The 13,416-nt window shown below is 34.4% G+C and overlaps 3 protein-coding genes across 3 annotated transcripts in view; 1 reads left to right on the top strand and 2 right to left on the bottom strand.

Moving 5' to 3' along the window:
- LOC110384098 (Golgi-associated PDZ and coiled-coil motif-containing protein) overlaps positions 1 to 1,613 on the bottom strand; it is a 43,898-nt gene extending 42,285 nt beyond the window's left edge. The window contains exons 1-2 of the mRNA XM_064034305.1: positions 1,456 to 1,613; positions 736 to 863 (exon numbers count right to left, since the gene is read on the bottom strand). Of these exons, the coding sequence (XP_063890375.1) occupies positions 736 to 863; positions 1,456 to 1,543 (216 nt within the window). The 5' untranslated portion in view covers positions 1,544 to 1,613. The remainder of the gene's footprint in view (positions 1 to 735; positions 864 to 1,455) is intronic.
- A 3,243-nt stretch (positions 1,614 to 4,856) lies between these two features.
- LOC110380558 (GTP-binding protein Rheb homolog) lies at positions 4,857 to 9,051 on the bottom strand. Its single transcript, XM_064034526.1, has 6 exons — positions 8,853 to 9,051; positions 8,705 to 8,776; positions 8,162 to 8,369; positions 7,957 to 8,086; positions 7,575 to 7,823; positions 4,857 to 7,216 (listed from the first exon to the last, which is right to left on the bottom strand). Exons 1-5 carry the CDS (start codon positions 8,899 to 8,901, stop codon positions 7,734 to 7,736), a joined length of 549 nt encoding a protein of 182 aa, XP_063890596.1. The 5' UTR covers positions 8,902 to 9,051; the 3' UTR covers positions 4,857 to 7,216; positions 7,575 to 7,733.
- A 387-nt stretch (positions 9,052 to 9,438) lies between these two features.
- On the top strand, positions 9,439 to 12,226 carry LOC110380556 (vacuolar protein sorting-associated protein VTA1 homolog). Its single transcript, XM_021340558.3, has 5 exons — positions 9,439 to 9,643; positions 9,763 to 9,954; positions 10,075 to 10,225; positions 10,497 to 10,654; positions 11,565 to 12,226. The coding sequence occupies exons 2-5, from the start codon at positions 9,774 to 9,776 to the stop codon at positions 12,029 to 12,031; spliced, it is 957 nt and encodes a 318-aa protein (XP_021196233.2). The 5' UTR covers positions 9,439 to 9,643; positions 9,763 to 9,773; the 3' UTR covers positions 12,032 to 12,226.
- The last annotated feature ends 1,190 nt before the right edge of the window (positions 12,227 to 13,416 follow it).

The raw sequence follows: 13,416 nt of genomic DNA, 5'->3' as shown, positions 1-13,416 counted from the left end.
CCAATATGTTGATAATAAAGTAACAACTAAAAGAATCACCTACCACATATTATTATGCTTGTTTTACATCTTGTATTAACAATATTGCTCTGTAAACACAGGAGGTGTATAATGTAAAGCAATAAGATCTGTCATGGAGCTCAAATGTCATCAATAAAATGAATGTATGAATATTAAATGAAATGAATGTATGTAGGTATGTCAATCCTCATAAGTAAAATTCTGTAATTAAGACACCTTTGACATGCTCTAACTGGTGATAGACGAGTCATGGGAAAGGCATTGTCTTATTAGAGAATAATAGTTATTGACTTCAACTGTTATTCATAACAATAACTATGAGACAAGTTTCGTGGCAGATTGAGCTATGATGTCAACAATGCTGTGATGCAATAGAAGTGATATAGCATTTTTTTTGCACAATACTTACTAATTGGAAAATTCTCATATTGAAAGGTTCATGAATAATATTTATAGTTTTTTAATTAACTAGCTTCTGATAAAGCATTTGCAGAATAGTTTTTTGTTTCCAATATAATTATTATACATTACACAATATTAATATGTTGATAAGTAGTATTGTGTGATCAAATTTAACGTATCCAATTGGAAATACATGATGGACCTTTAGCCTGCCTAAGCCTGATATTTTTACCATTTTGATTTACTCTGTATCCCACGCTGTATAATAGTTAAAGAAGGTTTAGTTTTGTACAAACTTATTACAGGACATACCTCTATTTTGGCACTATTCTGAAATATTGTAAGTGCCTTGTGCGTGAGTTGTGCGAAGCATGAGCTGAGTGTGGCAATCTTCTGACGAGCACCAAACACCACTTCTGGCTCCTCCGCTTCCAGCTCTGCTGTAATTCAGATATACAAATCATTTACAAAAATCCCAAAATATATCTGGAATTAACTTTGGGTTAATACTCAATATTTATAATTTATTAGTCTATAGAAAAGACTGCATGTTTTATAATAGCATACAAGACAGCCCACCAACCTATATTTGTTTCTATCTTTGGTTTATACTAAGAAAAATCATTTCAACTTGAGAGATAGGTTAAATGATTCCTTCTAATCAGATTTAGCCAGAACCAAGTATTAAGGAACAATAGGTTTTGAGATAAAATATCAGTCATCTATTATCATTGTCATCACATTTTATACACAAGAAAACAAAGCAATGACAGAAATGCTGGCGAAGATCAAGTGGTACAGAAGAATTAACTTTAAAGTGCATTCTAAAATTGTGGATAATGATTGTCTTATAGTGCAAAGGGTGCAATTATTAATTACTGAGTTCGGGTGCTGCATAATTCCTGTGAAACTAATTAAATCTTCAACAGAAACAACAAATTAATAGCACCATTTAACCAATGGAAAAAAGACCAAGCCGGCACTACATAGGCGACAGAATATTTAAATAATATTGAACTTAGTTTAACTTACTTATAGAGGTGTCTAATTCCACACATGCTTTATCGAATTCCTTTTCTAATAAATCTAACCATCGAAAGCCTACTCCGGTAGTCGCCATTTTCACAATAATTTGTTGACATTTTACTGTCAGTTTGACACTTGCCCAAGCCAATCGTTCAGAAACCAAAAGAGTGATTTTTAGACATGAGTTAGTGAATGCCATAGACATAATATTAGTAAACAGGACTGCGCACCTATACCCAAAAAACGAGCCGAGTGAAACAGTTAGTACCGAGGCTGTTTGTCCCTTTCTAATAGGGTGACTATGAGATTAAGCTATGTGAGACTAATCCGAATTTGCTAAGATTATTAAACACAGATTGGTATTGAAGTTTTAACTTACTCAGTTTGTGACCTTAAGATACTAATATCTGCTTTTAAAAATTAGCGGGAATTAGCCGTATAAAAGCAGGGAGATTCGAAGTGAAGACTGATTTGTCTGTATTTTTGCTTCACATATAGACTGCTAAGCCATTTATGTCACCTTCCTTCATTTTTTGGGAAGCTATAACAATAGTACAACAGTTTTAAAATCCATCACCCATATTTTGACTCATTACAAGAATTCATGGGCACCCTAGTTGGTTGATTTACGAAAATGTTAATATTAGCTAACCTGTGCAACGATATACTGCAACCCCCATAGGATTCACTTTTACAAGTATAAACGCAACACTTTTCACTATTTTAATAGTTTAAATTGATTTAATACAAAAAATATAAACAAAATTTTAAATGCTGATTACGCGCCAAGAATGTTCAGGGTTACCGCTAGAAAATAAAAAAAAGCAAAATAAAAATTTATGTTGTTTATGTTTTAATAATAAATACGAATAAATTAATGCGATTGTTATTAATTTGTTGACTTACAATTGTTAAAATAAGATAAAAATATAAGTGATTCAATTGTTTTTTGGGAAGACAAAACTTTTGATCACAACATTTTTTTATGCTGGCAAGGTGTTAGAAAGAGACAAACAGCCTCCGTTCGAACTATCCCTCTTGGCTCGGATTTGCCTCTGTGTATTATGCAACCAATTTAGTACCTTATTGCGTTAGAATAGAGTTCATTTTCGTAAATATATATTTTGAGCGTGCGCAATCTTGTTTAGTAATATTATATCTATGGTGAATGCCCACTTGAGATCAAAACCGTATCTCAATCCTCCGAGCCTTTTTCCCAAATTATGTTGGGGTCGGCTTCCAGTCTAACCGGATGTAGCTGAGTACCAGTGCTTTACAAGAAGCGACTGCCCTGCCTGACCTCCTCAACCCAGTTACCCGGGCAACCCAATACCCTTTGGTTAGATCAAAACCGTATCTAAGACCTACAAATTCGTTAAATAAAGTCAAATCCCCGTCTACGACGACACGTTTCCTTTGGTAGAAGATGTGATTCCTTATAGATTACGATCACAGTCCCAATAATACCTATGTCATGTTTTAGCAGAAATGAATACCATCGTTTGCACGACCGCTAACCCGTCCCGGCTGCTAAGTGTTTCATTGATATAAGATAGATAAAAACAATACCTACTGGTTTCTGTTTTTTTTTTTTTCAGAATATATAGAAAATATTGATAATCTTGGCAGTAAAGTACGGTACACTTAACAGACACCGGAAAGTGCCCAAACCTGCTCAATACGTTCATCGGTTTTGTACACTCTCATAAGAAACAAACCCAGTTTAACTTGCCAAGAGCTCATTCATCACTTACATGTTATTCATTACCTGTACCTACGTCGTCACTTACCCCTTTCCAAATGAGCAAAAGACTTCATAAAAGCTTTTGAAGCAGTTAGGTACCTTATGATAGCTAAAGATAAATTAGGTAGGTACCTACCTACTTTATTTTCAGTAAAAGACCATAAGCTTTGTGGCAGTTTCTTTATTTTAATTATATCTATTTACAAATAAAAGAGTAGGTTCTTGCAATATTGTGCCACATAATAATCTTCCGCAGACTTCTGAATAGCAAAATAAATTAACTACTCATTAGGTACTTTAATACAGCAACATGGCAGAAAATATGTATCACTTGAATACGGATTTAGATACTTAAAAGCTAACATCAGTTGTAGCAGATACCTACCTAATAACACATAACGTGTTTCATTTTCTCACACTACATGATGAAAGCCTGTAAAATGACTAAAATCTTGGATATTTTACTATGTAAGGCCCTACGCACAATAATATTGTAGGTACCTACAATGTTACAAAAAACTGCATTTTTTTTTTCAACTTGCCCAATCTTTAACACACTTAACATGTATGTTGCACAATATAGTATTAGCACGCAATTTAACTGTCCGTCTAGAGTACTCTAAAGAAAGTAGGTATCCGCTGCGCATACGCGACGCGCCCGTAAAGTTTTCGTTGCACGCTTGCTCCGCCCCGCAGCCGCTCGCAATCCTGTAGGTCTATTTCTAGTGTGTTACAGGGCCCTTACTGATTACCTTTCAAATTCCAAATTCACGTTCACAAATCTATCTATCGAGGTATAATTATTAACTTAAAGGTATGTACTTAACATCAGCGATTATATTTGAACCTATTTACAAATAAGAATAAAGTTAAAATCCTACGGATCCCCTGAGGCTACTGAACACTGTATTTGGTTATGTACATTTATTACAAACTTCTAGGTAGGTAGGAAATGTGTTAAAGAAAAATAACCAGACTAACTATAGCTTAACAAAGTTAGTGACACTCATATGGACCCGTGGTGCGTGGGGGAGGTTACCGTCGATAGCGACGACACAGAGGGTTGTTCCCGATGCCTCCAAAATTTTGATCCAATGGGATCGATGTCAACTACTTATTATCTCCACTAACGTTGGTCGTCCCCCGCTAACGCATGCTATGAGAGTGTCACTTACGAATTTGCGAAACTATAATAAAAGTTAATTCCTAAAAAGTGTATTAGGTACCCTACTACCAAGCTACTAAAGAGATAAATGTCAGTACCTTAACATTTATGTGAATTCTGCTGTACGTGGCTATGCTGCTGATCACGCTAAATATCTCACTTGATGCTGTTATTAATTTTAAATTCTAGACAAGATTATTAAAATGCTTATAAAACAGTATAGGTACATCATTTTAATGATAATGTAGGTACCTATAGCCACTAGAAACTGGTAACTTTTCGAATAGGATCATTTAGCAAGTAATTAAAATAATTATAGATTTAGTTAGATGCACCCATACAGACAACGAGACTGAAATAGTGGCAACAAACATTATCTAATATGCACTTCATATAAAAACATATTTTGATACGATGTTCGCATCTATGATGACGTTTGTTAGAACATAGAGGTACCTACATATTTTTACGGGGCACTGACGAAGTAAACACATAACAATTATCTTAAAATTGTAATCTCCCATAATTACATACAAGTATGAATCCGAACAAATTGTCATGAGGCTATGACTCAGCAGTCAGCTACGAATATGATGATACTAGAAACATTTATGGATTGTGTAGAAGACGTAATCTAAGCTTTATACAAGGTAAAGGTTCTCCTTCTAGTTTGTAGCCGTCACCCGTATCGAAGCATCAGGGACCGCAGCCAAGTGCGGTGAAGCGAGAAGACGTAGCGCGATCTCGTACAATAATAATTAATATGCCCACATTGCCCACTACATTGAAGCATATGATTTTCTCACATACTTAGCTCTTGCAAGATTATAACGCATAAGCAGAATACACGTTTACATACCATATTATAGTATACAAATATTCTAACGCTTATAACTCGAGCCTCTAAAAATATAGTGACAGAGTACTAAATGCAATCCCACACAACATAAATTACAATATCTATATTTTTTACATTTTTACAATAATAAAATGGTTCAATGTTATCGTGTCTTTTACATTCTTTGTTAATCAAACACTAGGTGTTATGATCAAATACCAGTCAGGCCCAGCGTCCACCAAAGCGGTGGGCGACGGAGAAGTTTTTAAACAACCAATAGAATTTCGTTATCCAACCATCTTGTATTCCACTCAGAGTAGTTAACCCTGAGCGGAGAAAATCTTTCGATGTTTTGAGAACTTGTCAGCTCCACTCTGCTTTGGTGGAGTCTGGACCTTAAATTATACAATCAAAAGTTGTTGATTGTTGATTGAACTACCTTTAATTTTGAAAGTATATAAGCTTTTTAACAGAATTCGGTTAATAGTTGAATGCGTAAGTATAATTTCCACTTATTAAAATGTTTACAATGGAATAGAAACTGAAATCAGTCAGTTTTGCCTTAGTGTTTCGGTGCCATACGAAGCAAAACGACTATGGGCTCCTCTGTTTAGAAAGTTTTTGCGTTCTTCTTGGCTTAACACCATCAAGAGAAATAGGTATTGTTCGAGAAAAAATAATTGTCACTAGTAGATGAACCAGACTAGTTCTAGTGTTAAGCGAACTGTGTAATAAGAAGTACTTAACTTCTTACTTGCGTGACCACAGATCACCAAACTTGAAATATTTTATGACGGATACAATGTCCCACTGTTCATTGACAAACAATTAAGTACGCAAATGGTATCCTGCAGGTAAGTGGCACAACCTGAAAACTGCACATCAGTCAATCAATTTTGTATTTGTTGAATTAGAACACGAATAAGAGCGTTTTTATGTCGATGCAATGCGACAATCGAATTTGCTTTGGTCTCAGAACATAGTATAGTATATAGATTTATAAATTCTTCAATGATTCCAAAAAAGAATTCAGTTTTATATACAAAAATACAATAACATAATTTTATGTACTTTATACCCTTACAAAAATAATAAAATTTTACATTATTATGAACATATAAATAACTAAGTAGGCATAACATAAGTATGTAGTTATAAATACGTTCATTAAAACTATTTGAATTCAAGACGCCAAAAATTACATCAATGAACCTTTGCTGAACAACTCCAGTATGATACAGATAAATAAAATTAATCTAATCTATATATGTATTCAACTACAATAATAGCACAAGACGAAATATTTAATAAGTTTCAAAGTGCTGGAAATAATGATGAACAATAACAATATTATTTCAGCATATTGTTACATAATTAAAGAACAGAAAGCAGCTTTCCACCATATCTAATGTTTAGTTAATTATGTGTATTTACGAAGAATCATCTACAGCCTGGCAATCATTCAATCAGGATATTAGTAGTTGGGATTATAGTAGTTGGGAATAATTTTCGCATTGTGTAAGATTTAATTTAACAAGGAACAATAAAATTAGGCACATAGTTATGACCCACCACTGACAGTCTTGTCAACAATAATTACCTAATGCTTTGCTCCCGCGTGAACCATGGGAGTGTTTTTAAAGGGGCTTGCCAGGCTGTAGTAATAACTAATATTCTGTATGGCTTTCCTTTTTTTTGTAATTAATATATGTAGAAAGAAATTATAAATATAAAATTATACTAGTTTGTATAAACAAGTTTTTGTACTGTATTAATGATAGTGTTTAAATAAAGGTGTAGCTATTAGCTCTAAATTAGACTATTCCTGCCAAAACAATTTTAAATATTAGCTATGTGAACTTCGATGTTTACTTATAAAGGTGACACATTCAAAACAGAATTATTCTTTTGTCCTAGGCAGCTCATACAGTTTAAGTTAACAGTGGTTTCATATAAATTAAGTTGTAACTATTGGAACAGAGATTTAAGAAACCAAGCAGGCAATCCACTAGTCTGAAACCTAGGGCTGCCAGATGGCCGGGAAATCCGGGATTGTCCAGGAATTACTAGTCTTGTCCCGCATCCAGGAATTGCATCTTTTAGTCCCGGATTTTCGAATACCGTCATACACTAGCTTTCTTCATTTTGATAATAGTAGCAGGCCGCTTCCCTTCCTTTATTACCCCGCTGCATTACAATTCTTCGTTTTAAAGAGCCCAGATTTCGCAAGTCTTTTGAAAGGACTGCAAAAACAGTCTTCAAACATGCGAATATAAAGGCAAAAAATATAGATAGGTATTCTAATTTTTCATATTTTTTTCGTGATCCTCGAATTGTCCCGGAATCGAAATACCTGAATCTGGCAACCCTACTGAAACCACTCTTACTAAGCATTCAGAAATATATAATACATATAAAAATAATTACAAAAATCGAGTTTTATCGCGACAATTAGCTTGCGGTGCACATACAAACACTACATTTAAATCACTTCAGCTTAAGTAAAAAGCACTTTGTTCATAAATCATAACTTTTCATTAAGAAACAACGCACCCATTCTTGTCTGGTATATGTCCATCTGATCGCTCAATCTCTAATAATATAGCATGGAACATATCAGTTACCGACTGAAAAAGGAATTATGAATATTAATGCATAACACATGATTGCTAGATAGATACTGATTTAAAACAAAAAGTGATTAAAGGTTTAAGGGGTCACTTGAACTCTTGATAAGGGTACAAATTGCAAAGTTCTCACCTCATTCCTCTTAGCACTGGTCTCCACAAATGCAGCCTTCCACTTCTCGGCAAGTCTCTTGCCTTCCTCTGTACTAATTTTTCTTTCTAGATGAAGATCTGTTTTATTACCAACTAACACGATGGGGACACTGAAATTGCAAATTTTATATTTAAAAAATAATTCATTTTAAAATGAGGAAGTGCTAAAAAGCAAATCTACTCACTGTATTTTTCCAACCATGTCCAATAGTTTATCATAAATAATTTGTACTATTTGAAAACTTTTACTTGATGTAATGGAGTACACTAGTACATAACCATGAAAGTCCATACTGTATTGAAGAGGGAATATACTGTATTCATCTTGTCCAGCTGTGTCCACAAGCTTTACTTCATATTCAGTTGAATTCAGCCGGATAAACTTTGTGAATGCTTAAGGATAAAATACACATCATATTAATTGTAATACTTGCCTAAAGTAGGAACAGTTTGCTTAAAGTTTATTTCAATAAAAAAATAAATCAATTAAACGAATCCAACATCTCTTCCCTAACCTAAGTCTCAATATTGATATTTCTTAAGTCTAAATATCCAAGAACGAAATACCTATATGAACATTTTATCAAATAAGATTCATGAAAAAAAACATGTATAAATGCGACTTGACCATGTGGAGTATCGAACTTTCAGTACACAAAGATTGATCGTACAACGACCGTAGCGTGACAAAAACATGTTATCAATAAATGCTTTATAAATATACTTACTGTTTTCAATTGTAGGATCGTAGGAATCAACAAACTGACCTTCTACAAACTGTATAATTAAGGATGATTTACCTGAAAACGATATAATATTATTATAACGTCACTAACACTAAATAAGACGCACAAGTCTTTGAAACGATAACATTACCCACGGACCGGTATCCCATCATAGCAATCTTTCTTTGCTTAGACGGCATCTTTAAATTGTTGTGAATATGAACGTAATTGTTAAGATAGTTAGACGCAAGATATAATTAATAACACAATTTCAAGAAATTCATAATTCTCCTTCTCCAGGACTTTTTGCTTGACAGGAAGTCTGACATACAAACGTCAAATATCTTTTGGATTTGACATTTGTTGTCATGAGCAACCGAAGAAAAAAAAATTATACACCGAAAAAGAGAAAAGAAAAAATCTCTTTTCCTCGTTCTAGATTTCTTCGAAAGTAGTACCAAAATATTACAATCCATTTGATTATCTTTTTAAAAGTAATGTTCCATTTATTAAAATAACGATAAATCGCTGAGCTACCTCTCTCCCTCAATCTCAACAAGATTGATTTTGATTAAGATTTTGTTTGTTCTACTTCTTAGTATTTTAATGAAATTATGCGTTATTTTCGAAGATTTAGTCAACGTCAAGGTAGGAAATGTTCATTGTTTCAAGAGCGAGCGGTTTCAAGTTTTAAAGATTTAACTTTTCATTTTGCAGTCAAGTCACGTCAGTCAATGTCAAGTCAATTTCGTTGTGTTGTGATGTCATCAGATCAGTCATTGTTATTTTTGATCAAGTCCATAATATTTCTGTCTTCTTTCTATTTCTATTATCCATTACATTCTTTGCTGTCTATGGCAAAGATTTAGTGTGTTTTAAAACTTACATTAGAGGCGTATTGGTTGAAATTTTCAGTTTTTTGGCACTATCAAGTCAATGCAGGTATATAATGTTGTGAATCATTCATCCTGTGTTGAGTGACACTTGAAAGATAATAATTTTGTTGTCTTAATCACTGCTACTTACTTGTCTGATTCTTTGGTGTTGATTTAACTTTACAGTTTGCCTAAACATGTCTGTAAATATTCCTGAGTGCCCGCCGAGTCTAAAGTCAATCCAGCACTATTTAAAGACTGCTGCAGAGCATGATACTAGGGATCCAGTCGTAGCCTACTGGTGTAGACTCCATGCCTTGCAAGTAGGACTAAAAATCACAAACAAGAAGACACCTGAAGAGACAAAGCTGCTTATGGGTATGATATAATCTCTGTAATTGAATTGTATAAACTTATTTCTATTTTTTATACATAGTATAGAAAATCTTTTCTTATTGGATTATGTGTTGGATGTTTTACTTGTATTCCTTCCTTCAGCTTTAATGGACTGGTTAGAAGAATGCAAGAAAATCAATAAAGATAATGATGCAATCATAAATGAGGTAGCAGCACAGGCCCATCTTGAAAATTATGCACTCAAGCTGTTTTTGTATGCTGACAAACAAGACAGGGAACAAAATTACGGAAAGTATGTCACTTATTATTTTTTTAAACAAAATTTTTCCTCATCCAATTAACATGGTGATATTTTCCTGAATGAATTGAGGCAATTTGTTTAGTTAAACTAATTGGAACTAGTCTCATTTAATTCCAATACAATACCATTAATCTTAATTATACAATTGAATGATTGTTTATTATGATCAACAAATGTAATTTGAAGAAGTAATAAATGAGTTAAGTGAATTTATTGCTGTAATGTGAAGGGAACATTCTCTCAAAATGATTTTATGTTTCAGGAATATAGTAAAAGCTTTCTACACAGCTGGTATGATTTATGATGTTCTGACTACGTTTGGAGAGCTGACAGATGAAGCTGCTCAAAACAGGAAATATGCCAAGTGGAAGGCTGCTTACATTCATAACTGTCTCAAAAATGGAGAGACCCCAGTTCCAGGTGAAGATTTTTCTGTATTAAACAATACTTGGTGGGCTGTAATCCTTTCCGAAATGTAGAGATGATTGACAAGCTTGATTCTTGGAATGCTTTATCCATACATGTTGTTTTGTGCGATTGTATCAAGTGAACTAAAATATTACCAAGAGCGTCTATATTATCTGTGTGGGAAGTATATCCTGCTAATCAATATTATAAATGTGAAAGTTTCTGAGAATGTATGGATGTATGTTTGTTATTAGAGGCAAAAATCCCTGGATTGATTTGGTATGTAGTTAGGTGTTACCCTGGAATTAACACATAGGCTACTTTTTGTTGGTATCACACCCTGGATTAACAAATAGGCTACTTTTTATCAACACACGTTGCCAGCAGAAGTTAGTTATCTATTTGGGAAGTAGTTCACTATGTGGTGTAGCTAGAGCACTAAAATCTTTGTTCTCAATAATTGTCTATAGCAGGGGTGAGCAAGTTGATAAGACCCAAGATTTTCTGGTTATGAACATAACAAAATCTTGTGCTATCTACCAATTTCATACATCTTGAAATCTTAAATGAGTCACCATATTTCAGTGCCGTTCTATTCCACTGGCGTTTTATGAGCGTTGACGTCAATGTCTCTTTGTCGCTTGGCAAACATTAACCCTACGTCCACTGGACTGTTTACCGTTGTGCAGACACGACGTTGATATCGCGTTTAGTAGACCTTAATGCTTCACACCCGATGACACGACGTCGATGTAGACATTGGAGAGACACCGACTTTCGTCAAACTCCAGTGGTATAACAGCCTCATAGTGATAGGTCGTCTGTGATCAACCATTTGGCCACATCTCACATGGTTACAATCTAAATTGATAGTTATACATATTTGTCTCAATTTAACTATTTTATAATTTAACGATTTTAGGACCAATGCAATCAGAAGGTGATGAAAATGCAGAGGGCACTGCAAATGATGGTCAACCTGACGCCGCACCTGCGCCCACCGCTACGGATATGCCACAAGTGCCGGGATTCACTACAGTCACTCCAGCAACTCCACCTGTTGCGCCATCAAGTTTTAACAGTTTCCTACCTGATCCTAATGCGGCAATGAGAGCGGCATCGCAGCTTCCTCCAGTGCCATATACCCCAGATCCAAATCCTGGTGGCTTTGTGCCCTATGATCCATCTCAGCAACCACAGCCTGTGCAGCCCCCAGCCAACTTATATGGTGATAATAGAGTTGCACAGTTATCTCCAGATCAAATAGCTAAAGCTCAGAAATATTGTAAGTGGGCTAGCAGTGCCCTCAACTATGACGATATTAAAACAGCCATCGGCAATCTCAAGAATGCTCTAGAACTACTTCAAACTGGACGTGATCCTGCTTGAATTAGCAGTACATAATAATTATGTGATATTTACTGTATGTACATTTTTTATGTTTACTTTATGAAATAATGTTTATGGTGAATTTAAATGCTTATTATAGATAACATTATTTATATGTATACATCATATTATCATAATATTTTGTAGGCTTGCACGCGTTGATACCTGAATACAAGGCAGCTTTAAAAATTTGAATTTTTGTATTAATCCCGCTCCACAAAAAGATGCGGTAATATAACAGCAACAAAGCATTTGCATATAATGAATTTGAATTCGCTATTTTCGTATAAATTATTCAGGATCACAGTTGTGTAACACGCATTATGTTTCAGGATTATAGTTAGTTTAGTTTTAGTCACGTTTAGTTGGTATCGATTAGCATATCGATCCCAACAGTAAATCATTCGTGCATCCTTAATGTAATATCTGTCATGTGTCAAAGCTGTCATGCCAATGCAATGTAATGTCAGTTGTCAGTTTGGTGAACACCGTCGAACGTGCAAGAGTGTGAGTATTGATCTCTGTAATTTAATTGCTAATATATTGATTATAAAGTGTTTATTGTTTGATTTTTACCCTTTTCCCTTCTGAGTTCACATCTCAGAAGTGGGATAAAGGGTAAAAATCAAACAATAAACACTTTATAATCAATATATTAGCAATTAAATTACAGAGATCAATACTCACACTCTTGCACGTTCGACGGTGTTCACCAAACTGACAACTGACATTACATTGTATTGGCATGACAGCTTTGACACATGACAGATATTACATTAAGGATGCACGAATGATTTACTGTTGGGATCGATATGCTAATCGATACCAACTAAACGTGACTAAAACTAAACTAACTATAATCCTGAAACATAATGCGTGTTACAGTCGGCCATCCTCCGCAAGACGTGTCCTCACGTTAACTGACGTAAATATACAATTTGCTATGAAAGAACAGTTTAAACACTAAAGGGGAATCGATACATTATAATCGCAATTCTTTGACTATTGTATACATACGTCATCACTGCCGTAGTGCTGTGCAACAGTTGAATAAACGTAGATTAAATCTACGTTTGATTTACTACCGCGTTTGATGTCGTTCTTAGTGTGCAAGCATTAAAATTTCGAAAACACTTTCGATGTATATCACGCCCGTTAGTGGGACAAAACTGGTGTAGTGCTACCTGATACCTTGTTCACGAAATCCCAGTAGCAGTTCACAATACTGTTTCTGGGCCAGAAACCCGCGTGAAGTCCCATAAAGAACAAAGATTGGGGCTGACTTTACAACTCATAAAATAATAATTTACATTGGTTTTCGCTAATCAATTACATATTATATAGTCAAAGTAAGTATCAGGTGATAATAACTGGAACTCTCACTT

This window comes from Helicoverpa armigera, chromosome 4 (assembly GCF_030705265.1).
Source record: "Helicoverpa armigera isolate CAAS_96S chromosome 4, ASM3070526v1, whole genome shotgun sequence".
NCBI lineage: Eukaryota > Metazoa > Arthropoda > Insecta > Lepidoptera > Noctuidae > Helicoverpa > Helicoverpa armigera.
The sequence above is the reverse complement of the archived record's forward strand: the minus strand, read 5'-3'. Positions and strand labels throughout refer to the sequence as shown.